Source organism: Dermacentor variabilis, chromosome 2 (assembly GCF_050947875.1).
Source record: "Dermacentor variabilis isolate Ectoservices chromosome 2, ASM5094787v1, whole genome shotgun sequence".
Classification (NCBI taxonomy): Eukaryota; Metazoa; Arthropoda; class Arachnida; order Ixodida; family Ixodidae; genus Dermacentor; species Dermacentor variabilis.
Genome location: NC_134569.1, coordinates 136914471 through 136940487, shown reverse-complemented (window position 1 = coordinate 136940487; position 26017 = coordinate 136914471). Strand labels below are relative to the sequence as shown.

The window sequence follows — 26017 nt, the reverse complement described above, 5'->3', positions numbered from 1 at the left end:
CAAAAGTGGTAGCTGGCTTTTTCAAATGTGCCTGTGGCGGTTTGAGCCCCTAAGGGCAGTAAATGACACGCATTAATTTTTTTCCAACTGGCCAATTTTTCGGACGTTCTCGCGGCCCCTAGGGAGTTTGAAAAATCGGTCGTGGACTGTGCAACTGACAGAGATGCTTCAAATGGTCCTTGGGGCGAACGAGCGACGGAAGGACAAGAACAGAAATTATCTACGCATTGAGGAATAAACGGGAAAGGAAGCTTGCTGCTGTTGTTTTGAAGGAGCTTGAGCTCAAGAAACAAAGTTTTGGCTGATGCCGAGATGCAGGTGTCCCTCATCCAAACCAAAATAAACTCTTTAAAGCAGTGAAACACAACACTCAGGCGTCGTGCGCGGGCTGAGAGTATGTCAGGACAGTTGAGGTTGACTTACAAGCTGTTGAGAGAGAATCTCAATTGTGACAGAGTTCGGGCCTCATACTACTGAGCTTGCTATCAGTTGATAGAAATAGCTCATATTCGAAAATATTTGCTTCTATGTACATCTCCTTTTTATTCGTATTTGAGAATGTCTGACTCCATTTGCAATTTTTTTTTGAAGACACTTTATTTGCTGTGCATTTTACTAACCCCTGCCTTCTATTCTCTTTTTGAATAACATAAACACCACTCCTTAGTATTCAAATTGGATTAAGTCGCTTTTTTATTTTTTTCATGTGCTTACTAGAGAGTGACAGCATCAGGCGTTATGGTTTCTGCCCGTCTTGACATAAAACATAGTTCTGCATCACTCAGGGAAATTTGCGAAGGCACTCAGGGAAAACCTTGAAAACTCAGGGAATTTGGAAATGTCAACTTGGTAGACACCCTGAACCTGTTCTCATCAAGAATGAGGAGTACTGGGTTTATTTGCAATATCTACATGAACAGTGGAGAACGTTAGGTCTCATCAGTCTAACATGAATGAATTGAAGCACCCTGAGGAGCCAAAAAAGTTCGCCCTCACTAGATCCCTAGGCCAGGAAAAACTGCCGCCCATCTTCATCTATTCAGAGCGTCTGAAGTTGTTGAAGGACCCGCATTCAAGGTGAGAGTTTGCAATACCACTCCTGCACCTTTGTTCACTGAATACATAGTAAGGAGGGGAGCTTCATAGACAGGTACTGGCACGCTTGACTCAAGCTGGCATATCTTGGTTCCTGGGATGACCCATCAGTTAGCAGGAGTGTCTGTCAAACGACTGTGGCGGTTATTGGAGTCCGTGAGGAAACACCGTAGAACACCCTTTTCCAGGAGTTCCTTGCTCCCATTGGTCCATGACGGCGACATAACCAACAGACAACGCTCGATCCGCCAAATGTCTCACCTTGCTGGCGCCGCCGGTTTGTCCGAAGGAGTCACATTGTTAGCTTCACGAAGCAATTCATCACAGTGGGGCAGGAGAGGCTAGGTCACTATCCTCGCTGGCTGATTGTAACAAGGGCTGCAATCTTTCATCCGCACCTTGGTGGCACGCGGCACCTTGGTGGCACTGCATGCAATCTTAAATGCTACGACGGTGGCACTTGTTTTTGTGCAGTTTTCAATGTAGCACTACGTGCACTACGCTATGTATGCTGCTGTTTGGTAGATCTAGATCAATGGCCGCCCAAGCAGTGCCATTGATATTGACCCGAGTTGGTGTGAACGTCGAGAATGCGTCGCGACACGCTGCTGTCAGGCAAAGTTACAAAGAGTTGGCGCTGCAGTTTGTTGACATCTCGTTTATGTTGTTGCTGATAATGGTTCACGATAGCGTTCTACCTTTCGAACTGAAGCTGAAGCTACATAGAAAACGTAACTTTGCAGTGCGTGACACACATGGGGCCGATGCTGCAGCCACAATGGCAAGACCTTTGCCAAATGCCGGCATGCCACAGTAGTTTATGCTTCCAGCCAACTATGCACATGTCATGCCCTGCTGATAAAATATATTGCAAGCTTTCGAAGAAAAAATAGTCACAGATGCACTCATAGTTTCAAGGTGGCAGGTGATCATACCGGCTGGGTGCCGTTTCAAAAGAGTGATAACACTGCATTTTTATTCTTTAGAGGGTGTTTTTAACGAAAATTTGCAACTATATGTGGGACGCTGCTGGGAACAAAAATGGAGGCACTGAAAATCAGATTTTCGGTTCAAAGTGGTGTCGAAGTGTAACTGACAGCACCAACTTCAGTGTTATTCATTTTTGTGCATTTTGACGGGTGACTGTACATATGATGGACTACTGATACAACCGCTCTTCACAAAACTATCGAGTATGTTATAAGTGGGTTCGACTGTATATAGACAGCTTAGGCCACTGGCTATATGCTGGCTGCTGCCTAGCTGAGTAGGCAACTTGTGCCGCTGGTTGTGGACCCAGACAGACTTTGGTAGTGGGTATGTGCAGCCGGGTATATGTGCCACCATGTATGTGCCCATTCTTGGCCTGTTCCCCTACAATGGATGTTTAACTCTGCCACAAGAGGTATGAAGCCTTTAATGGTATTAGATTCGCATCATACTATTTCACTGTGCATTAACCTCTTAACAACATTCTTTCCTCAACAAGCTTCATATGGTATCAGCTGCAGGCGACAATGCTGTGCTTGTGTCACCCGTGACTCCTGCTCGCTCACGGACTAAAACAAGCTTTACATCATCTACCTAGATTCCAACATTGCCTTGGATCTGCATATTGTATATCAAGAAGGCTTTGCTCCACATGCGTTCCAGCATATGTGTTTGATGTGCATAAATAATATGGTCTTCGTGGCCTTGATAGTCTGTATGAGGAGTCATCTGATAGATGAAGCACAGTTTAAGCTGCAGTAAACAATATTGGAGACCTCAGATCTTTATTGTTTTGTTCTTTGAGCTAGATGTGTCAAGGGTGTGAGAACTTCCAAGTTCTAGATGGTCTGTTCTGATCAGTTGTCATTATGTTGTTTCTGACAACGTTTCTGTTAATTCGACATTGATCAATTTGACCTTTTTTAAAGCCATTTGAGTGTTAAATCTTTTTTCTAAGTAATACCTGTTGTCAGTTATTTTCATCTATGCTTCAGAAAGTATGAGATAGCAGTTTTAGCAATAAATATGCTAAAATTGTACATGACCATTATTTCAGTCTTAGAAGCAGCCATGTGGCAAGATAATAGCTTCACACTGTATGTGAAGCATAGGGCATATTACCTGAAGTTTCTTTTTTTTAAGTGAATCCTCCTGTATTTTGCATACCCTTGGGTGTTGCTGCTGTCTTGCCTACACGCACAGAAAAAAAAAAAAGATTGCATGCAACGGTGGGATCGAACACTGGTCTTCCAGCATAACAGCTAGGTGCTTGAACTATTAGCCCACAATTGTATACCTACTTAGTATGTTTCTTGTGGCAACCGAGTAGCTTTTTGAGATGTTTGGCACGTGTGTCACATTGTATAGCATGTATGCATGACAGCACATGTGGTCGCGGTAGAACGGTTTTACTAGAGCTTCGCTTCACCTAGGTTCTAACATCTTCATTTTTTTGTTTTAATAATGTGTTGGAAGAAAAGATGCTAAGATAATGAAGCAGATTTCTGTACTAAAGGATGTAGGTGTGCTAGCTGGTTTCTGTGCTTGACAGGCCCGTAAGATAGTGTGATGTGTGCTGTGTATGATTTGAATGTGGGACTTATGTTTCTCTTTATCTCTCTTCCTCTCCCTTTACATCCTCATTTCCCCTTCTCCATTCAGGGTAGCAAACCGGACTGCTTTCTGGTTAACCTCCCTGCTTTCCCCCCTTTCTCTTTGAGTGCATCACTATCACCAGCACCCGCTGTGGTTGCTTAGTGGCTGTGGCGTTGGGCTGCTAAGCACGAGGGTTGCGGGATCAAATACAGGCCATGGCAGCCGCATTTCGATAGGGGCGAAATGCGAGAACACCTGTGTACTTAGATCTAGGTGCATGTTAAAGAACTCCAGATGGTCCAAATAATCAAATCGTGGTTTTGGCATGTAAAACCCCTTAATTTAATTTTATATTTAACTATCACCAGCACTTCTTTTTCTGGTATAGCCACAGGGTACGATATACAGTAACATTGACTCTGCTTGTCTGGAAGGGACATATCCTGTAACACCGTTTGCGGGTTTACAGCGCATTCACCAGACAGCACTACACATGTGAAAAAAAAATGTATAGGGGGGAGCTCGGGCCACCCGCATGACCGTGCTTGGCCATGCTAGTCATGCTTGGCCATGTTCCGAAGCCTGCTTGAACATTTGTTGTTTCCTCTCCTCGGCGCATGCCCTGACGCCAGAAGCGCGCGTATAAGTCTTGCATTTTTGTGGAGAGGCGTTAGCAGACAAAACATGTAATTTCATTTAATTTCAGTTACTCATAATATAACTTACAGGCCCCATGCAGGCCCATCATTAAGGGAAGTTACATGAAGTTATGCCAGATAATAGGACGAAAAACACACAGAAAATAAACCAAATACAAAAACTACGTTACCTAACCTAACCTAGAATATTGGGGAGGAGGAATGCAGCGACAGTCCATGCAGTCAAGCTTTGTCACAAGACAGTGAAAACAAGATTTTAATGTGAGGGTGCCTTTTATTACTGTGTTTATGTGAGCATCATCCAAGTAGACAGATGCTTCGCTTGCTTCTTTTCTCACGACGCTTTTCGTGTCGCCCAGTGTTCTCCATACATTGTGCTTGGCCCTATGAAGGCAGAAATCTGAATGCAGAAATCTCTTCTGCAAAAGCGGACTTGCGCTCATAGAGTTTCTGCTGTTTTCATTTCATGCTGTGTCGTTGCAAGAAATATTGTAACCAACCTCTTTGCTGAACAGAAATCTTTAGCCAGCAGGCTGTAAGTCGTGGAGATCATCTTCTTGAAGGCAAGGCTGAGAATTCTCGTTACGCCACATGCCTGGATAAGGGCAACCCCCACCTTCAGTGGGCGCAGTTGTAGACAAATTGTTGTCCTTTCGCCTTCCTGCATCGGCGTCCTGTAGTTGTTTCTGGCATTCAGCATCAGTGAGTTACGCCTGGCTTCTCTAAAAAAAAAAATCTTAGGAATGAATTTCTCTGATTTGAGGGACTTCCTTTTCATCTAGCCGGACATTCCCTTTATATTTGCTGCAGTACTTATTAAAATCAGGTGCTTCTCAAAATGTCGCCCGCGTATTTTGTCTTTTGCTCTAAGCGGTCGCTTACTTCCAGAAATTTTCTGTTGCCACCGTTGCAGCAACTGCAGATCTAGTGGTGCTCCGAGAAGAGAAACCTTCTCCCATCCATTGCCATACCTAGATTTAAAGTCAGGCAAAAACACTTCATTAATTGCTTTTCTGTTGTTCTGCCCCTTTAAGATGAATACCAACACCTTGTTCTGTCAGGCATCATTAAACATACTGCATACATAGTAAGCGAGGCAACAAACATGAAAAGTACATAGCACGTAACCTTGACATCCGCACAGACATTCGAACGAGAAATACACATACTTCCATTGTGTTTCCGTACAGTTTAATTTTTTTGTCTGCTTGCCCTAGAGACATGCACAGATGCTTTGCATACGTGCAGAAAAAACGGGCATGTGTTCATTTGCGCTTTCTTTTTTCCATTTGAGTGCATATAGTTCTGTGTTTCATTTCTGTTGAATCAAGACACCGAGGGCTTGAGTTTCCAGCAGACGACACATTTTACGGGCGCCACCCAGCCAACTCTGCACCGCTGGTCTCTGCCACTATAGTGTGTGCACATAGGGATGCAAGCTGTTGAATGATTTCCACACGCCTCAGCAGTCGGTGCTATACAAGGGATTAGTCAGCCGAGCTTGGAGAGAGAGAAAGAAGCAGAGCAAAGGGAGAGCAGTGAGGGGAACTAGATGCCTGGCATCCGCGTTACACGGTTTTTCCCAAGCGAATGCATTGAGGGGTGGCGGAGTCGACGCTCCTGTCTATCTTAGTCCGTGGTTATAGCACAATTTTCACGCCCCTTAACAAATCGACATGAAAGGGCCTATGACATTTAGCTCCCTGGTGCTCATGCTATACCAGGTAACTGATATTTCGACTGTATCTCTTTGATAAAGGACACTATTTGTGCTGGCAATATATCAGTGTAAAGCTCTGCATAAGGCACTAACGTTGAGTGCCAAAATTACGCCAGTCAAGTTCTATGTAGCTGTTCACAGGCACTTTCCTCATCATGTCAGCAGCACCCCCGTATATGCAGAGCACCATTTTGTCTACTTCCTATTTACTTTTATTAAATGCATAAAAATTAACCACATCCTGGAAAGTAAATTGAAACTGATACCACATGGCTAGGGTTCAGCGCACTTATTTCTTGTTTTCCCAAAACTATGCATACTTTTCTTTATTTCCATTTCCACCTGAAAAATCTTTTTTTTTTCCTGCAATTATATTTTTCTGGGTGAAATTAGTGCACCACATTGAAAATCTGGTTCACTAATATTGTTGATGCTGAAATGTACTGCATGACTGTACATCATGCTGTTCAACACTGTAGTTGCATCCAATGCACAGATGAATAGTTCTCGAGAAGCATTCAATAGCAAGTGCGCAATGCCACATCACAATGCAACTGTACAGAACTAATTTTTTAATTTTCATTTGTTACGTACTGCAGACTCCAGGTGTGAGGGGGGAAGTCATCAGAATAAAAAAAAAAAAGAAGTTGGACTTTCGCCTGAAAGGCGAGGCATCAGTTGTGATAATTAGCAGACAGTCATACAAAGTAAGGATAGTACTTTTATCGGCCATATCAATTTGAAAACATTCGCTTGCTAACTAAATTAACGAGCATGGTGTCAGCATGCACAGCAAACATGAACTCGCCACACTCGATGACCAGGAACATTTGCTGCCAACACGCTGGCATGAGGAAACGCAGCAGCAGCTTTGAGTAAAGCGATCTTTGTGCTGTCTATCACTTCAATGCAAAGTGAGCGCCGAGAACACACAGCGCACACAAATCTACATGCCGTCGACGCACCTAGACTCTGCCCTCAACGCAGATTGCTCTCAAGATGCAGCTGCGTGGCCACACGCAGCTGCCACATACACAGTTGCAGCGGCAGTAGAAAACTCCCCCCCCACCCCCCCCCCCGATTCTCTGCAATATTGGGCACCTTGTGCGCGACAGAAGATGGCATGCTTCCTCTCTGCTTTCCTCCCTTTCATGTGGGTAAGATTGAGCGGCAATCTTCGGCTCCCCTCGCGTGCTTTCACTTGCACATGCAGCATAGGGCACGCGGTGACAGTATTATCGCCCTTAGACTTTATACGGAATATCACAGCGATTCCAGAAATGCGCCTGGAGTCGCCATATAATAGCTATCGCAATAAAAAGCACATTAACAGAAAGTCATCAGTAACCTGTAAGAAATGAAACCAAAGCACATTGACATGCTATAATGCATAGTCTAAGCGAGTCCAACCATTTGTGTTGCATGGCATAGAAGAGTACGATTTGAATGTCAGTTTTGCGTAAATACGAAATTATGCTGATCGAGGTGTCGAGTATGAAGAGTCGAGGGGTAGTTTTTTGTTAATGAGTTGTATGAGAAATTCAAGGTGCAATTTCTTTAAGTATGTGAAAGTGCACCCTTCTTCTGAGATAATAGTGAGGCATAAACTATTTTTCACATTAATGATCATTGCCTATTGTTTGCCAAAGTGAAAAATCTTAAGACATTTATTGGGGTCATGCAGGTCACTAGAACAAGTTATCTGCTGGAACAAGGACCATTTGTTGGTAAACAACCTTACTTGAACAAATGTTTTGATTATATTAACATTATCACTAACATATAATAAAAGCACTGAAGGGCTTAAAACGTTCTATATGGAACACAAAATGTGACCATAAAGTGTTTGAAATTGGTCCAGTTATGTTGCAATCCAAATAGTAATAGTTCAGAAATTCTAATTTTTCTAAGCTTCAGTGTTAACTTATCATGAGGAACCTTTGTAAAAGCTTTGATAAAGAATAGGCTTCTTTCAAGCAATGTCAAGCATTAAGAGAATGCCTTTGATGTTTGAGAAAAAATGTGCACTTTTATGTGTAATTTCGTGCGGATATACCAAGTTCCAATTAATAGTGCAGAAAACAATGATGAGATACATACAACTCGGCATTACCGTTAGTGAACTCGCCCTGTTCATCCGCTAGAGTGGCTGCAGTGTCAAGATGGCAAGGACCTGGGCCAGGGCTCCTCCGACTTCTCGTGTACTTTCACTCCCTCCCGATTTTCACTTCCCATGAATTTCACTTGCAGTATTAGGCAAAATGTACCCAAATAAGAAAAAAAAAAAAGGAATGATTGCTCAAGCTGCAAGCTCCAGCGTGATTATGACCTTGCTAGGCTCCTTTCATTGAAGCGCATGTATATGCTTGCAGCTGTGTGTCGATTGATGTCTTAGCTCTCTGGTATATTCGCTTTCACTGACTATTTTCTGTTAAATTTAACTTCAGAAAAAATATTTGGCATTGGTGTTCTAGTTTTTTTTTTCTTTTTTTTTCTCTTCAAACCGAAAATGCTGGACCGTACATATGATTTTGGGGAGCTCTTGATGTCCAAATATACATTGCTTTACAGCGTACTTGATCATTGTGGATCTAGCTTAGTAAGAAAAGCTACGTAGCTAGATTAAGAAAGCTGTGTAGCCTTTAGCAAATAAATGGTTATCGATCATAAATAAGAGTATACTTAAAGGTTAGTTTTTCAGCTTGAAAAAAAATTTTTGACATTGATATAAAGGCATTATGAGCAATAACAAATGCGAGTGAGCTAGGAACTTTTGAGTGTCCTTTGCTCACTTTGCTCACATAAAACGGGTCCAAAAATTGTGTGCGCGTTAGAATCGAGTACGACCCTAAATCTACATTACCATAGCGCCATTGGCATTTTAAAATGGCCACCTTTTATGCACTTTGAGCCTAGCTGCCATAGCTTCCTCCATGTGCTGCAGCACGTGTGCTTTTGCAGTGCTTCCTTTGGCTTAGGTTAGTGCACCCTCCGTCCTCCCGTTTCCTGCATTTCCTCTATCAGCGCGGAAGTGCCGACTGCAAAGACATGGAGAGTTCATCATGATGCCGCAATTAAAAGGAAACCGATCACGTGTGCGGAGATGGATGGAAATCAGGCCACATCACGGGCATTCGGAGTTCCCGAAACTTGCGTGCGACACTGGCGCAAACAGGAGAGACATTCTACGCCGGCAGCTGCTACGTGCGGTGCGGCTGCGCTGCTCCTATCTTGAAAGCAGTCTGCGACAAAGACGAGAGTCTATGCATCTAGGCGCACCACGCTGTGTTCTCATCACTTAGTTCACATCGAAGCGGGAGGCCGCACAAAAGTCAATTCCCTCACTCCTGCTGCCGCACTTCCTTGCTTTAGCATTTTGATAAAGAGTTTCCGCGGTCATTGAGTGAGACATGTTATGTTTGCTTGTGTGCGCATGACACCATTCTTGTTAATTTAGCTAGTAAGCGAATGTTTAGAAATTTATACGGCCAACAAAACTACTATCCTTACTTTTCATAGAGCACCTTTCGGGCGAAACTGCAAGTTTTTTTATTTATCGCCAGTTTAGTGCATTGGGAGTAAAATCTTTGTTTTATTTTTAAATTAAAGAAAGTTGTATTTCTATATGAAAGAATGAGGTGTGCGGTACTGTAAAGGACTTTTCTTTTCTTAGGTCATGTTAAACGGGTGCGCATTACAATCGAGAGCATTTTTTTTTCCTTTCTTTGGTTGCAGAAAATGGGTGGGCCTTACAATCGAAGGCACGTTAGATCTGAGTAAACACGGTAATTGCAGCGGACTGTGCGTGGATTCATGATGATAAAAACGAAAACATTTCCATGATAGTGTGAAGAAATCTTCCCCTACTATGTGGTGGTCAGTGTGGGAATCAAAAATGTCATTTCACTGCAAATCTTGTTCAGAGCCTGTGAAGCATGATGAAATATCCTTGTCCGACTGCAGTTTTCATTGAAGCACAGAGGAGCAAGGCACTTTCTGCACATTCTAGTTACTTGTAACTGTTTTTGTTTTAACCCAGTGACCGATAAGCTACTTGGTGACTGATAAGCTAATATAGCGTAACTAAGCGGGCAGAGCTTCAGTATACAGGGTGATCATTTCTAAGTTTTATGGAAATTTTAAAAATCGCCTTTGGCAGATAGCATAATTCTTGTCGTTATTTGGATTGCTCGAAGAGGCAGACATTACTAACATGTGAAATTGAAACATATATTTGACTAATTAGCAAAAATTGCTCATTGAGTATTGAACATCTTGCTTTATGAATTGTTGGCTGGGAGTTTGCAAGACACATCCACTTGAAATGAATTTCCAGGATTACACCAGCTCGAGACATTATTTTCCGAAGTGTGAGATGAGATACATGGGCATTCTAGTTACTTTTGTGCGTCAGGGCATAAAAGAGCATTTTGTTAAATACACGTGGACCAACAGTGCATTCTTACGGCAAGTTTGAAGGCCCATATCTCCATACTGGTGTCATTCTGGAAATTCGTTGCAAATTTATACACCTGACAATCTCACTGGCTACAATTTGTAAATTGCAATGGGTAACATGAAGTAATTAATGAGGAAGTTCACTAGTTAACTTTTCTTAATTAGTTGAATAAGTGTTTCAATTTTTTGTGCAAGTAACTCTCTGAACAAACCAGCTCAAGGACTAGAATTATGGTATCTGCAACAGGCAATTTTTTTAAAATTCCATAAAGCTTAACAATGGTCAACAACCTGGCGTGTTTTGCCCCCAGAAACAGTTTCTCCAATCTATATCTGTGTCTGCACTTGGTCTATGAAATACAGCAGAGAAGTCGTCTTTTGGGCTTTTTTCTGGGCAGAAGGTTACACGGCTGCAACTGAATTTGGGATGTTGTCCAAACTATTATGCTTACAGTGTTTGCTTCCTGGGTGTCTTCCTGGACAGCAGCCTTTTATGGCGTGAAACTGTGGGCTATGCATTGGAGACATGATCCTCAAACTACACACAGCTGTAATTATCAGCTAGATAATTTACCAATAGCCACTGAGGTGCCCATCAGAGACCCGGTGTGAATGTCTCAATCTTATACATAGGAAAAGTCTTCGTTTGTCTTTAGGTGTTTCATAGGCAGCCTCAAGCAAGAAAGTCATGTCCAAGATGAAGTCTCTACCAATATGTCTCCTGACGTCCCAAGTGCTGTTCACCCTGCTTTTCCGGCTTGGTGAAGCCTTTCCTTGCAAAGCCCTTTTCGGGAGATTCTGCATTAGGCCTCAATGCCACTTCTAACTATGCTAAGTACACTAGCCGTCCCTGGTCTTAACTCTTTCCCTGTTGTGGGGAAAAGGGGTCTTGTTTGTAGGTTACGCCAGATTTCTTTTTCTGAAAGAACTAATGCACTTACTATTTTATGTAATACGAGAGTGAAATAGAAGTCTTTTTATTAGCCAAAATAAGGCACATACAGGTAATTACAGTTATATGTACTATTCTATGTACCTAGCACTATTTTTTCTATGTAGTACCCACACTGGTTCAGACGTTTGTATTATTGCAGCACTAAATTTCAGATGCCCCTGTGGTAGAATTGAGCAATGTACATGGCCTCCCCAAATGGTCATTGTCATGCAAGTCTTCACAGCCTTTTGCGAACTCTCAACATGACCACCTCACACTTCTCAAAGCGAGACACCTTTCCCCATACATGGGCTGCATTTCCCTGTAGATTTCGATGGGCATCCGTCCCTTGCTCCATATAAAACAAATCACACTTTGTTGCTTGTCCACCATGGATGTGTGAACCACAACCACCATCTTCAACAACTGATAACAGGGCCACAGAGCTACCGGCAGATAAGACCAGGCTGGTCCAAGAACAGTCCACTGCTGAAAATGGATATGTTGACTTTGCATATACAGCCGTAATGTGTCAAAAAAATAAAATAGGGGCAAAGACTTTCTGATTTGCCCGCACACTTAAACAAAAAGCAGAATGAGTGCATTTTTCATGCATAAATGTTTTATTACCTTAATTTAAGTTGTAAAAAAGAATATAAATTTCCAGAATCAAGATTGTGGAATAAAATTTAATGAAGCTTGTAAAGACACGCTTGCATGTACTAAGAAAAAATGTAACAAGAATTATGAAATGTAAAAAAATGTATTGCCGTCTAGTACACACTATCTCCGAAAAAATAAATTTTTCATTGCACAGGGGTTCCACTACAAAAATTTAACTGCAATCACTATAGTTAGCTGTGCCGGGCCGCGGTCACCGATGTTCCGGGCTGGTTTACGCCGTCGTCGCTCTCAGAGTCAAAAGTTTGACGAAAAGGCAGCATCCTCAGACTCGCTGCTGCTCGATCCATCGATAAAATCGGTTGCAACCGCTGCAGAATCGCAAGATCTGCGATCTCTTGAAGCATGCGTGCCACTTCTCAAGGCGGCCATTTTTGCTTTCTACTAAGACGATTGTGAAACTTCGGAGCATGTTTAAGAATTACCACCTGGTGAGAAGAAGCTAACTGCTTAGAAAACAAAAAATGTGGTTCTCTTTCACGTCTGCTGGTGCAGAGTGTCCGTGAGCAGCACGGAAGGTCTCGAAAGAGACGTTTCAAACCATTGATAGTGGGCTAATGATGCCCAATGGGCACGGTAAAGAAAGAGTTAAGAGACTGAAATGTAGGCGCCAAGCTCACCTGCCTTGGATGTTCGAGGACGCCGCTTGGGACCTTACTATATTTCTAGGTTGCAGTTGAAGTGATTGAAAACTTATTCTAAAGCCCAGTGTTTGGTGCTTGAGCACTTGTATGCAAATTGTCCCCACAACATCCGTGTCAAATTGCCTTCATTTCATAGTCTGCTGCCCATTTTGACATAACTTATTCGTTATTCCAGCCTCACAAGAAGTGACATGGCATAGTAGTGCAAATAGGACAGAGAATAGTGTACTGGACATTGCAGGTGCTGTGGACAGGTAGCACATATGTTATCTCATATTCTGTTCTTTGTGTCCATCTTATTTGCACTACAGTGACTTCCCCAAGCTTCAACCAGATCGTCCAACAACAAGTTGTTTTTTCAAAAAGGCATGGTGCCACACATCAGCAATTTCTGCCCAGAAGCCAGCCCCCATCTCTTCTTATGCAGCAAACTGTTGCACTATTTCAGGTGTCCTCTGTCTGCCTGAAATAATATTGCTGCCTTGGGTCAATTGTCCTCCGTCATCAGCATAGCACAGGTCTTGGATGCTTCTATCCATAGGGATGTTTTACACTAACATATACATAATATTTGAAGCTACAAAAAGCGTAAAGCAGGCATAGACTTTCTGGACACAGTGTACATGTCATAGTTGCAAAGCTTATATTTCTTCACATTTCATTAATGTATCATCTTCTGACACCATAAACTGGTACATTTCTATGTGAAGTCTCTTAAAGCCCTTTTTTATTTTTTAGGAATTGTGTGTACTTAGTTACTGTAACTTTTCTCTTCCTTCAGCGGCACTAGCCAGTACTACTCGTGCAAGTCTTTATGGGAAGCCCAAGCTCAGTCATCAGTCCAGTCGGCAATCTCGTCGGTTAAAAGTGCCAAGTAAGAAGAAAACTCAGTTTAACTAAAGAAGGGAGTTGGGCTAAGTGGCGCTGTTGCTTTTACTGCTACAGTTTCTTGCTGGAAAAATTTCTTAGCGGAAAAGAAGGGGATAGGACAGAGTGCTGGTTCACTTCTAATGCTATTACCTTGTTTGTCAGTCTGCAATCTGGTCAGAAACCGTATGGTCTCCTACATTCACTTATGTTGCAGCTTCAGCTGCTCTAAAAGCAACAAAACCAGCCACGCTTACTGACTCCAGCTGGGGATATTTTTGCATCAGTTTTAATTTTTAGCACAGAACATTGGTGGACTGTTATTGGCATTGCATTTCTTTAGGGCTGTGACATGCAGGATCACTGTACTGTACACTCTCAACTGCCATTTCCTTTATTTGCTTAAGGTGTTCATAATAATTGATGTATATCATTATCATTATCATTAAACGTGATCTATCCTTTACGCAAATGCCTGACATTCCTGGTGTAGAAGCCGTTTGGTGCAAATTTCACTTGAAATGTAAATCTGTTAATGTGGGCACTGTCTACAGGCCACCAAATGCTGAAACTGTGTATTTGGATCTTCTGTTTGATTACATGTATAAATATGTCTATGGCTCTGTGATCATATTAGCTGGCGACTTTAATTGTCCGCTAGTTAACTGGAATACTTTAAGCTCAACTGATGCAACAAGTAATGCCATGTATCGTATCCTATTCACTTTAGAACTTGTACAAATTGTTAGGGAGCCTACTCGTGCGCAAGGATCATCCAATTTTATACTAGACTTGGTGTTTGTTAGTAACTACTTCAGAATAGATGATTGTAAAGTTGAAGTGTCGAATGGAATTTCTGACCATGAAACGGTACTGTGTACGCTGTTCTTGCCAAACTTGGGTCGCCAGCGCGGTCCGATGAAATATGTGCGCGCATTTAACAGAGCGAACGATGCGGCTGTTATGACGTATCTTATTCATGAATTTAATGATTTTTATGATTTGTATGTTCAGAGTATCATAACTGTTGACGCCTTGTGGGTACAATTTAAAGAGCACGTGATGCATTGCACCACAAATTTTATCCCTTTGAAAAAGAAGGCAACATGCAAGCACAATCCGTGGATTACTCGAGAAATAATCCACATGAAACGAAAAATTAATAGGTTAAGGCAACGAAATAGGCAACGACCAAACAGAACTAAAGGTCAACATAATTTCGCTAACAAAACAATTAAAGAATAAAGTACTCGAAGCTAGGAAACGATTTTGTGGCACTACACTTAACAACTTCATTAAAAATTCGCCGGCCAAGTTCTGGAGGTATTTAAACGGAAAGAATGTTACTGCTAGTTCGCCTACACGTGGAAAGCAGCAAGCTGACTCATTTAACAATTACTTCCAGTCGATATTCACCGCCGATAACGGTGTTTTCGGAACATTAGCGTGCTATAGTAATGAGTCTACACAACTTTCTGGCGCTCCGGTCATAGGTGTACCTGGGATTCTTTTTCTGTTGTTGAACCTTGATGAAAGAAAGAGTTGTGGTCCTGACGGAATTCCAAACTGCTTTCTTAGGCGCTATGCCGAACCAATCAGTGAATATCTCTACCTCATATTTTCTAAGTCACTTCAGGACAGCTGTCTGCCTGCTGAATGGAAGGTAGCAAAAATTGTGCCCATTCACAAATCAGGCGACGTAACGTCCCCGTCCAATTACCGGCCTATATCCCTCACATGTACCTGTTGTAAAATTCTTGAGCACATCTTATTAAAATTTCTTAAAGAACGTACTGAGACTAAAAACATCATTCACCAAAACCAGCATGGCTTCAGAGCAGGGTTGTCCACTGTTACCCAACTGGCAGAAATCTTTCATGACCTCGCAGAGGGAATCAATCATCAAAGTCAAACTGATATAATTTTCCTTGATTACTCAAAGGCTTTTGATCGCGTGGCACATGCTAAACTGAATTTCAAACTAAACAAAATACTTGGCGATGGTCCCGTTACGAGGTGGATAGCCAGCTACTTATTGGAACGCCGACAATATGTGCAATACAATGACCATGCTTCTGATATCGTTCCGGTCATTTCTGGCGTGCAGCAGGGCTCTGTGCTAGCACCATTTTTGTTCATTTTATACACAAACGACATAACATACCACGTTGATGTGAAGGTGCGTCTCTTTGTGGATGACTGCGTGCTATATCAAAAAATAAACACTCATGCAGACCAAATAAGGTTAAACACAGCTTTGGGCAACGTCATAAAGTGGTGCAATACATGGCAAATGACAATCAATATGGAAAAAACTGTAGTGATGTCTGTCACAAATAAGAAAACAAAACTTAATTTCCCTTACGGTACTGGCAACGGCGTTCTCAGAACAGTAACTGAAAAGAAATACCTTGGTGTGCTTATTTCTGATAATCTCAGCTCTAAAACCCAAGTACAAAACATTACCAAAAAAGCAATGAACAGTTTATACTTCCTTAAGCGCACCTTGCGCTTTGCGACTTCAGATACCAAGTTACTCGCATATAAAGTTCTTATCCGTCCAATCTTAGAATATGCAAACGTCGTCTGGTTTCCATATATGCAAAAAGATGTACACATGCTTGAATCAGTTCAACGAAAAGCTGTTCGTTTTATCTACCATAGATACCGGCGCACTGATTCTCCCACAGAGCTGCTTTCCTATGCAAGCCTAGACACCTTATCAAGCCGTGTCATGCTCCATAGACTCAAGTTTCTTTATCAATTAATTCATAACGCATTTAACATGGATCCTGCTACTTACATTAGTTTTAATCATTCTAAAGAAACACGTCACAAGCATGACTTTACGATTAATGAATACTCTTGTGCTAACAACACATATTACTTTTCCTTCTTCCCTCGAGCCATAAGAGAATGGAACGGCCTAGATAAATCTATAACTGCGCAGGATTCCTTGAAAAAGTTCGCTGAGCTCGCAGCCTCGTCAGTCTTGTCAACAATCCAGACCTGATGCTCATGTTCAGACTGTATTGATTTTGTGTTGTTGCCCACTCGGTGTGTAACTGGCGTATTACTGTACTGTACTGTATACTGTTTGTATTGTTGCCCGCTTGATGTGTAACTGGCGTATTACTGTACTGTACTGTATACTGTATTCCTGTATCTTGCTGATAAATCCATTCCTGTAACAGTCCCAGTGGGACTAACAGTATGTTAAATAAAAATAAAAAAATAAATATAGCTTTCTCATAACTTGAGCAGCTAGGAATAACTTTGGCCATCCACGCTTTCATTGCACATTTTCTTCTAAATGGCTAGATGTTTAAAAAATGAACATAATTTTCATTAGCTTCAGTTATGCAGTGCTCAATTTGGAAGTTGTTATTGAAAGAAGAGAACATTCAAAGTACTTATAGTAGAGCAGCTGCACTGGTCATTTAAAAAGAAAATACTTGAGGAAAGAAATAATACAGGCACGAGTGTTGTAGCACTATTATGCCTAGTGTTTAACTGAGTCTTATAAGGAAGCCAACAAGTCGGTCTCCCCTCCATTTCTAGCTTGTTTGTGCTTCTTTCATTCCAATGACTAGCTCAGCAAAATCTTGTGAAAGCCATAGAATAATGAAGCTGTATATTTGTTTTTCAGCCTGTCTGTGCTCCTCGGTGTCCGGAGCAGAGGCATTCCGATCGTTGAACTGGAGCGTCTCCAGAATGCGACAGTGTACAAACATTGTGACATGCCCTCTCAAGACACTGTGACCGCTGATTGCCAACCGCCTGGCAATGAGGAACCAAGCTCTGAAGACTCCGAACCTGAGTCTGATCTTCCCAAGTTTTCAAAACCAAGCCGCAGAAAGAAGACCAGCCAAAGCCCCCGCAAGATGGCTACTGTCGGGTACCAGGAGACAGAATCCTCGGACGACAACTGGTCAGTGTCTTCATTACGCCTCTGGCGTTAGTTTGTCTCTCCAAATTAGTGCCCATGAAACAAGGTCCTAATGTGCATTTCTGCCCACTTACTTGGTGGCTGTTCCTTGGACTGCTGTTTGGAGGATATACTAAGCAGAACGGGCAAATTCAAGGGTGAAGACTTGTTGGGCCTCCCTAGATTCATGTTATGTATGTTGTTGCCATTGTGGTAACTGTTGGATAATGACGCCCATCAGTCATTGCAGGTGCAGTTGCACAGTATCTCTTGTTACTCACCTGCCCTTTTGCCGTAGGTATCACATAATGACCAATGTACACCCACAATAGTGAAGTGCGCTCAGTGTTATGATTAACAGTATGATGAAACATGTACTCAAAGTGGTTACTCAGGTAAATCTGAAGGACATGCTGTCTAACATTGTTGATCGAGGAACTCATTAGTTTATCTACCGGCATGTCATAATTTGGTGCAGTGACAGGGTTGCTTGGTAGTTCCGTCTCATAATAAGATGTTCGTTACAAGACGTTTGTAGTTCTCGAGAAAAAAAAATTAAAACTGTGCGAGAGCTTTTTGTCTGAGCCACATGATTTGCTTAAAACTGATGTTCTTATTCCCTCAATAGTGGCATATTTTTCTATATGCTCACTGTTCGCTGGCACCAAAGACACCATTTGTGATCACAGTGTGTACATAATGTTTGAGTGCACATGGCACCACTTATCACTGCTTATGTTATTGTCATAGTGTTAACTGACCTTTTCATGCTCATTTGATAGTTTGATTGCACAACGTTAATGTAGCTTTGCAAATGAACTACACTTGACTGACTACGTCACTGCTGGCATCTGCTCTGTCGTACTTTTAAAGAAACTTCTAAGATTCGGTATGCCACTATGTCAGAGGTTGGGATTCTATAAAGAGCCCCTAAACCATTCTCAGCTTGAAGGCAAGTGCGCATTCTACAACCTTTGCTAACCTCCCCACGGGTGCTCTCTTCTCCTTGCCATTTACCTTTCTAGAAGACACATGGATACTACGTCAGTACCGAACATTATATTAGCACTCTTGTTTGAAAACATGCAACTTCCACTTATCGGGACTCCATGCTTTTTGGTTACACACTGTTTTAAGACGTGCTTTGCCAGGTGAGATCAGTTGGTTATGCATGCCAAGCAAGTGAAACGACGGGGTGCAGGTTGTAGGGTCTGAAACGTGCTCTGAGGACAAAGGAACGGCAACGCAGTAGTGAAAATAATAAAAAGGGCATTTTCCTTTTATACATCAATTTTGCCAGCTATTTACTATCAATAAAACGTGCTGATAGGCACTGGTGAACTGAGGAAGTCTGACTCACCGTGACAGGATATCAAGCAAATATGTTTGTCCCATGCCAGACACTAATGCCTAATCCTTCTAATGTACAGTCATGCTAACAGTGACGTGTTAGAACGATTATGTTCGTTCATCCCGGTGCCGCACTCCTAAGCCTCTTGCAGGACAGTCCTGTGAAGTATGCCAGAGTGCGCATGAAATGCCTGCGCACTTTTGCGCCCGAGTAGCCCTGCTATTAGCTGGCATTAGCAGCTCAAAACTTGCACCATCTCTCGTACTGTTCTGTAACTACACCGACTGCCGGCAGCGCTTTGCTACGCAGGGAAGCCAGATTACAGGAGATGCAAGAGCCATGTGGGGAAAACAACAAAGAGGCGCAAGAGTCGAGCGCCCTCACAAACTGCATGGCAAAAAAGGTGCTAGCAGTTTCACCTGATAGAATTGATGTCCCTCGTAGATAGACCAATCGACTGCTTTTACCCTGGTAATGTTGCATGCGTGACATCACAATGTGTGAAGAAAAAAGACTAGGAAAGGATGGAGAGATATGCATGTGATAGTTTTTTGTATTATTGGAGGTGGTTTAGGGGCCCTTGAACTGCATAAAGGTATTGCTGAATAGCTGTCTTTCTTTTTCCAAGAGATTCAAGCACAGTTGTTTGAATAAAACTGCATACATAATTTAAGTAAACTATGAGAGGACTGCTGAATTCCCAGTCCACTTGGTTTGCTTTTACAGGTATCTGAGGGGGGTACAGTCAACTCCCATTAATCCGACCCTTGCAAAATCGCAAGATTTGGTCGAACTTTCAAAGTTCAAATGAACAAACGGCGGCAAAATGAAAAAATACATTCATTCGGTACTACCCCTGCAAACATGTTCTTCAAGCCGTATTTCTTGCCGATCGGTGTCCTGCTGAGAACATCTTTCAAAATATCCTGAAGAATCTTTCATGACCTTGATAGAAAACGCTAATTGCCACGCGGTGTCATGCTGAACGGTCAAGCAGACTCCTGAATATGGGAGAGTGACACAACACAAAACAAGCCGGAACAAATGGCTTTATGGGTGGAAGGAGCAATGGCCATGAAAAGATAAATATAAAACAGTTTCATTCCTGGAGAAGCAGTAACACCGTCTGCTGAATTCCTTGTGTTTTCAAGCTTTTAGTAATCACTCAATGCATGAGGGGGTGCTGATGGTGGTCAGTGTCGAAGAGGTGTGCTTTTGCATTCCCATAGCAATGTATGGTTTCTTGCTTGGCCCTTGCACTGCGTTTGAATTAAATGAAAAGTCTAATTAATCAAGGTCAAATTAACGGGAGTCAACTGTATCGAGTGACTATGTAAGTTTGTAATTACTTCTGTGATGGTTGCTCACTTTTATAATTAGAAAAAGCTTAGGATTGTATGTAAGCTTATGCATTGATGTGCTTTCTGCTGCTACAGAAGCCATTGGGTGTGCCACGCATTAGACGGCCATGTGCTTCAACAGTGCTTTGCTTTCAAGAACTTGTATCCGTCTCGGTGCCCCTGTGACTTTGTGGAGATGTTCTAGTTGAAGCCTATCTTCAGACATAATGTTCCTCGTCTTGGACTTCATTTTTCCCAAGAATTATCAGACAGGTGACATATGGTGGGAAGTGTTCACATTGTCTTGTTTCTTCAATTTTCTAGAAAGGTAGCAACAAAGAGTTTTTTTTTTATAACAGCTTTTTTGATAGGTCGTCCTTCGGGTTTGCCCTAATTTGTTGCACTGCCTTATTGCTGTAATTTATTGCTGCTCTTGTTAGATTCTTCATATGTAAACGACATAAACCTCATAAAATTTGAACAGTGATTATAATTTATATCTAGCATTGAGAGTAATATTGTCACATGCCAATGTTAACCCTGTCACACGAAGATAAGTCACAACAAGCCTGGGGAAAGAAGACCCTTACTGTGGCTGCCTGATAATTCAAATAGACATATGGAAAAGACAGTCATTAGTTATCCAAGCCACAAATAGCCAACTGCCAATGACATATGCTGAAGCATTGCTGCCTGAAAAAAAAAAATGTGAATGCAGTTTTCTGTTTGGCAGTGGTACTTTTATAGCTTTTAAGACAGCTGCATGTGATTCTTGGGAGGTCATTGGCCTTGGTTCATTTCAGAGTAATTTGACAGGATCCACAATTGAGCTATATGGTAATGATGCATAGCATACAAAATGTATAAGCAAAAGGAAAACATTGTTCCCAAAATTTTAGTCATGAGCTCAGCTGTTTAACATCCTTTTTCTTTTGCTTCTATGTTTTGTCTGGTTTGGCTTGGCTCCTCCACCGTTCCGATCAGTTAAATTTTTTCTTATGTCTGCAGCTTACAGGTATGCAAATCACAGCAAATGCTTGTTCTGGTGTGAACGAAACAAATGTGACCGTGTGTGCCTGGAGCAGAAAGTATGGGCACATGAGAAGGTGGCTGAAGCTGCCACTAATAAGGTTAATGTCATTTGTCTCAGGGGAAGGCTGGTCAGTGCTTATTTTTAACTTTGTGTGCAGAATGTCATTTTGACCACTCTTTATGTTATGTGTTTAATTTATAACAGTAGATATTTAACTTAAGATTCCTGAAGTGCATTGACAAGGACAAGTGAGTGGGCACGCACAAATGCTAAGTTCAGCTAAGGCTTTATGGGACCAGATGAACATACTTGTAGGCATGCAAATCAAGCTCATGTGCATGCAAGAATGTCATGTGCGCACTAAATCACATTGTAGAAATACTGCTTTTCACAAAGCAAGTGAAGGCACTCGCACACACTTGTCACATAAGCTTGCTGTTTTGGGCTTTTTTTAATGTGATTTAGCATGTACATGGCTTTTTTACTTGTGCATGAGTATGATTTGCATGCCTGTAAATACGTGCACCTGTTTTAAATAACGCCTTTGTTAAAATTAGCACTTGTGTGTGTCCACTCGCTTGTCCTTGACGTCAATGCACTTATGTAGGCTGAAGGCAGGTGTCGGCAGAAATGTGATCAGTATTGCATGAGTGCCATAGCAGCACAGCCTAGTGACTTGTCATTCAAACTGTGCACCTTCACTGTTAAAGGCCAACTGCAACCAAATTTTACTTTGTCAATATTGATCCGAATTAATAGTACTGTATACGTTTGAAACAACCTCAGCAAAGCTATAGTGCTGGCTATTTTCTCATTTCTTTATTAGCAGCCTTTAAATATTGCTTAAACAGACTACACTAGCGCCCTGTGGTTAGCGGATGTTGTGATGCAAATCCCAGAGCGTCGCATCTGAAATTTTCAATGCACCGCAAGCACTGCCTGACCTTGGAGGTCACATTGAGGGTTCTCCATGTTCTTGGTCATGTGCCGTTTCCCGTGAGTGGCAATAGTGGAATTCTTTTTTTCCGCACTTTAAGTGTCAAAATCACCTGTGCTAACTCTCCATTACTCATCTACTCGTACTTCAAAAATGTTAAATTTTACACTGGGGTTGCCCTGCATTATCTAATTCCAGGCTCTTTGTGCACTCCAAAATGTTGTTGCAGTTGACCTTTAAGTATGCAAACTCCTAGAAGCAGCTTCATAATTTCTATTACTCATTGGCTCTACAATAATCCTACCAGATAAGGTAAACCATGCAAAAATATTTTCTTCTGCACGCAAGCTGCCTTTGCATTTGCGTAGTCAAAGTTTAGCACAATGTTTGTCTCATTTACAGCACATGGTGTGGCAGAAGAGTATTGCCTAAGGTGCATTATGGTTTTTTGGGGGGAGCACAAGAAAAGGGGTGCTCTCATGTTTTCCGGCTTTTATTGTCTTGCGCAGTGCACAGTTTACCAGCTGCTGTTTGGTTCCTGACCATTTTGATATGAACTCTACATGTTTCTGTATAGACTGTTGTAACATACCCATGCAGGTTTAAGACATGTGAAAAACCATGTTTACGCTATTGTTCATTTGTATGCTTATTCAGGTTGAATGTAGCGTGTGTTAACAAAAGCATTCCAAGGATTTGACTCTAATAAATTTTGCTTACCAGCGATTCACTTTGTTCTCTTTAATAAATAAAGTTGGTGTAGTCTTCACATTAAACCTGGCGTACCTGTCCAATTTCCTATGCCGAGAATTCTGAATCGGCAAACTGGTGAAGCTTTGTAGTGGTTTTATAGTGTGGATTGGCATAACTTTACCAGCTGTGAACTGTTAACAAACAAATAATCTGCTGAGGCTCTTGTAGGTTTCATGGTTTCTGACAGGGCACCAGAACATCTTCTTGGCTTTCATGTCTCGTGCATGTAGAGCTGTGCAAAGACATGGCTGTTTCTGTAAATTCTTTTGTTAATAAATGGACACAGAATGAGTTTAGTTTCCACTATGCAGACTAGAGCATTTGACAAATGCTAACATAGTAAAATAGTAAAGTACTAAAATAGCAAATGAAATACTAAATACTAAATTTCTCTTGTACTGTACAGTGCAGTGCTTCTTCTAAGCATAGCTTTGAGGCCTTTTAATAAGATTCAAAGTAATGCACTGCGAATTGCTTTTTCAGTTGTTGCACACACTTGCTAATGTACAGATGCTTTTCTTGTCAAGCACCATCAAAAACAGAAGCAGGTACGGAAAGGCACTTTTTGCGCATCACCCAACTTCCTTTCTTACATCGCCAAACAGAAGCATCAGTGAACTTCATATTGTATTTAATATAATGGTTGAAAGCACATCACTTTCTTTATCACTTCCCTGATAAGTCTGTGCAATCCTCTAAGGTCTGTGAACAATTGGTCAACTTTCCTATGTCATTAGCATTAGGCGAGAGGCGTACTGAAAGGACTGACTGGCTACATCTACTTTGTTGGTGCAACATCATTGCGAACATTGTACATCTGTTTCGTCAACTTGTCAGGTTGTGGAGCTTAATTTAAACCTCCACAACCTGACACACACACAAAAAGAAGCATGCACAAGTTTGATTGCAAACATTATTATTCAATGTTTTCCCTAGACTCTCTCTGGCATTGCAAACAAGAGCAAAGTTAAGGCAACGCATTGCGCACCTGTGTGTGTACACTGAAATTCCTCACTGCCATCTGACAAACAAGAAGAAAGAGAATGCACTGAGAGTTTGATGGGAGTCGGTGGGGCTTGAAATTATTGCAGCGTACAGTGACATAAAGTAGAGCAGTGAGTACAGGCAGTGCAGCGTCGTCAGTGTGCCTAATTCATTATTATGCTGAAAGCAATTTTGTGGTCAGGTTGTAAAGTGCAAATGTGTGCATTTATGTCTATATGGCACATGTAAAAATGACACAACACATTTTTTTTTTAAACTGGCAGCATCGTAAATGTATTATCATTCATTAGCTTGCTGCAGAGATTGTTGCAGCATGTTATTATGCTCTATCTTTGTATGTCTTGCTAGATGTGAAAAAGCACATTGAGTGTTTGTGATAGGGTACCTTTAGTGTATATGGGCAGTTATTAGTTGCACCAAATTAGAAAAGAGAAGGAGATAAATAAAAATGAAAGAAAGTATCACGAGGGAAGGGCCAAGCTAGCCCATCAAAGTCTTAAGATTTAGTGCAGCCAAAAAGGCTCCCTGTTTTGCTTAGCTGCTCCCAAGTGGGTCACATTGCTAGGTTTCTCTGCAGGCCTGTGTGCTGCATATCTTGCTTTTGTATATTGTGCACTTTCAAATAAAGAGGAATTGAGCGCACTCCAGTGTTGTGTGCTTCTTTGACACACACTGTAGCCCTATGAGCTCAAAACTGTAGCAACTGTGGTTTCTTGTTTCATCATTGTGGCTTCATTTCTACAAGGCACTGTGCATGTTAGAGGCACTAAAATGAGCAGTTTGCTTACTGCCTTTGTTAAATGGCCTGTACCATATATTTGGACACTATATTAGCTCCTAAAGTTATGCACTGCTTTGTTTATCGGGCACTAATTTGCAATTACAGTCAACCCTCATTAATGCAACATTGGTTATTTCGAGTTCTTGCTTAATTCAAATGCATTGGAAAGCTGTGGTGAAAAACCATGCCTTGCTTTGGAGTGAAAACTCATTTAGTTTGAACTCCAAAGCATGCCACTTTGGTTAATTTGACCCCCCACCAGCTCCCACTGGTGTCCTCTCCTGCATGCAGCGGTTACTAAAACCTTGAAAGCACAAGAAATTCAGCATTTGGTGCTACTGCTTTCCTAGGTGTGAAGCTGTTTTATTAACACAAAGCTTTCATTGCCTACTGTCCTATGGTTTCACCTGGCTCGGTTGGTCGGGAGTCACATTCTTTCCGGATGCCCAATAATTCGGACGGTTTCGCACGACCACCGTGTAATAATAATAATATTTGGGGTTTTACGTGCCAAAACCACTTTCTGATTATGAGGCACGCCGTAGTGGAGGACTCCGGAAATTTTGACCACCTGGGGTTCTTTAACGTGCACCTAAATCTAAGCACACGGGTGTTTTCGCATTTCGCCCCCATCGAAATGCGGCCGCCGTGGCCGGGATTCGATCCCGCCACCTCGTGCTCAGCAGCCCAACACCATAGCCACTGAGCAACCACGGCGGGTACGACCACCGCGTACCCCATAGAATCGCGCATGCGCATGCGTACGGTTGTGGGTGTTCCCTATATATATGTGTGTCTACCGCTTTGTGGAATAAAACCATTGTTGGAAGTTAGCGCTGTGTCCTCGTTTCGCCACTGTCTTTCGTCCCTTTTCGTGCGCTAAAAAACCTCAGTTATGGAATACCAACACGCCCTAACCTACGCTCTTTTAGGTCTAACTGCTTAGACGTTTGCTACTAAGCTTCTTACCATTGCATGCCATGTGCGTTGCAAAGCACTGTGCGTTGCATAACGCCGGTTCCCGAAAGTTAGTTTCGCCTCTGTACAGAAATGGTACTTGGTGAGGAATACGCAAAAGTATTGCGGTGAAGCATAACAAGCATGGGAAGGGGCAATTGCCAGGGGACACAGTCTGTATTCCTTAATTATACACACATGCACCCGGTATCACCTGTCACAGTATGAGCACCAATATGCCTAATGAGTGTACTGAAAGGCCTACAGAGCTTTTTCGAATGTGCCTGT

General features: G+C 42.0%; 1 protein-coding gene across 9 annotated transcripts in view; it reads left to right on the top strand.

The window, feature by feature from the left end:
• Positions 1–26017, top strand: part of LOC142572753 (DNA (cytosine-5)-methyltransferase PliMCI-like) — a 181572-nt gene that overhangs the window by 18702 nt on the left and 136853 nt on the right. For 7 of the 9 annotated variants that reach the window (XM_075682077.1, XM_075682076.1, XM_075682083.1 and 4 more), the window contains exons 5-6: positions 13559–13651; positions 17294–17575. In XM_075682077.1, coding sequence (XP_075538192.1) covers positions 13559–13651; positions 17294–17575 — 375 coding nt within the window. Of the gene's footprint in view, positions 1–13558; positions 13652–17293; positions 17576–26017 lie in introns of those variants that run through there. The other 2 variants (XM_075682082.1, XM_075682085.1) reach the window with 2 other exon arrangements.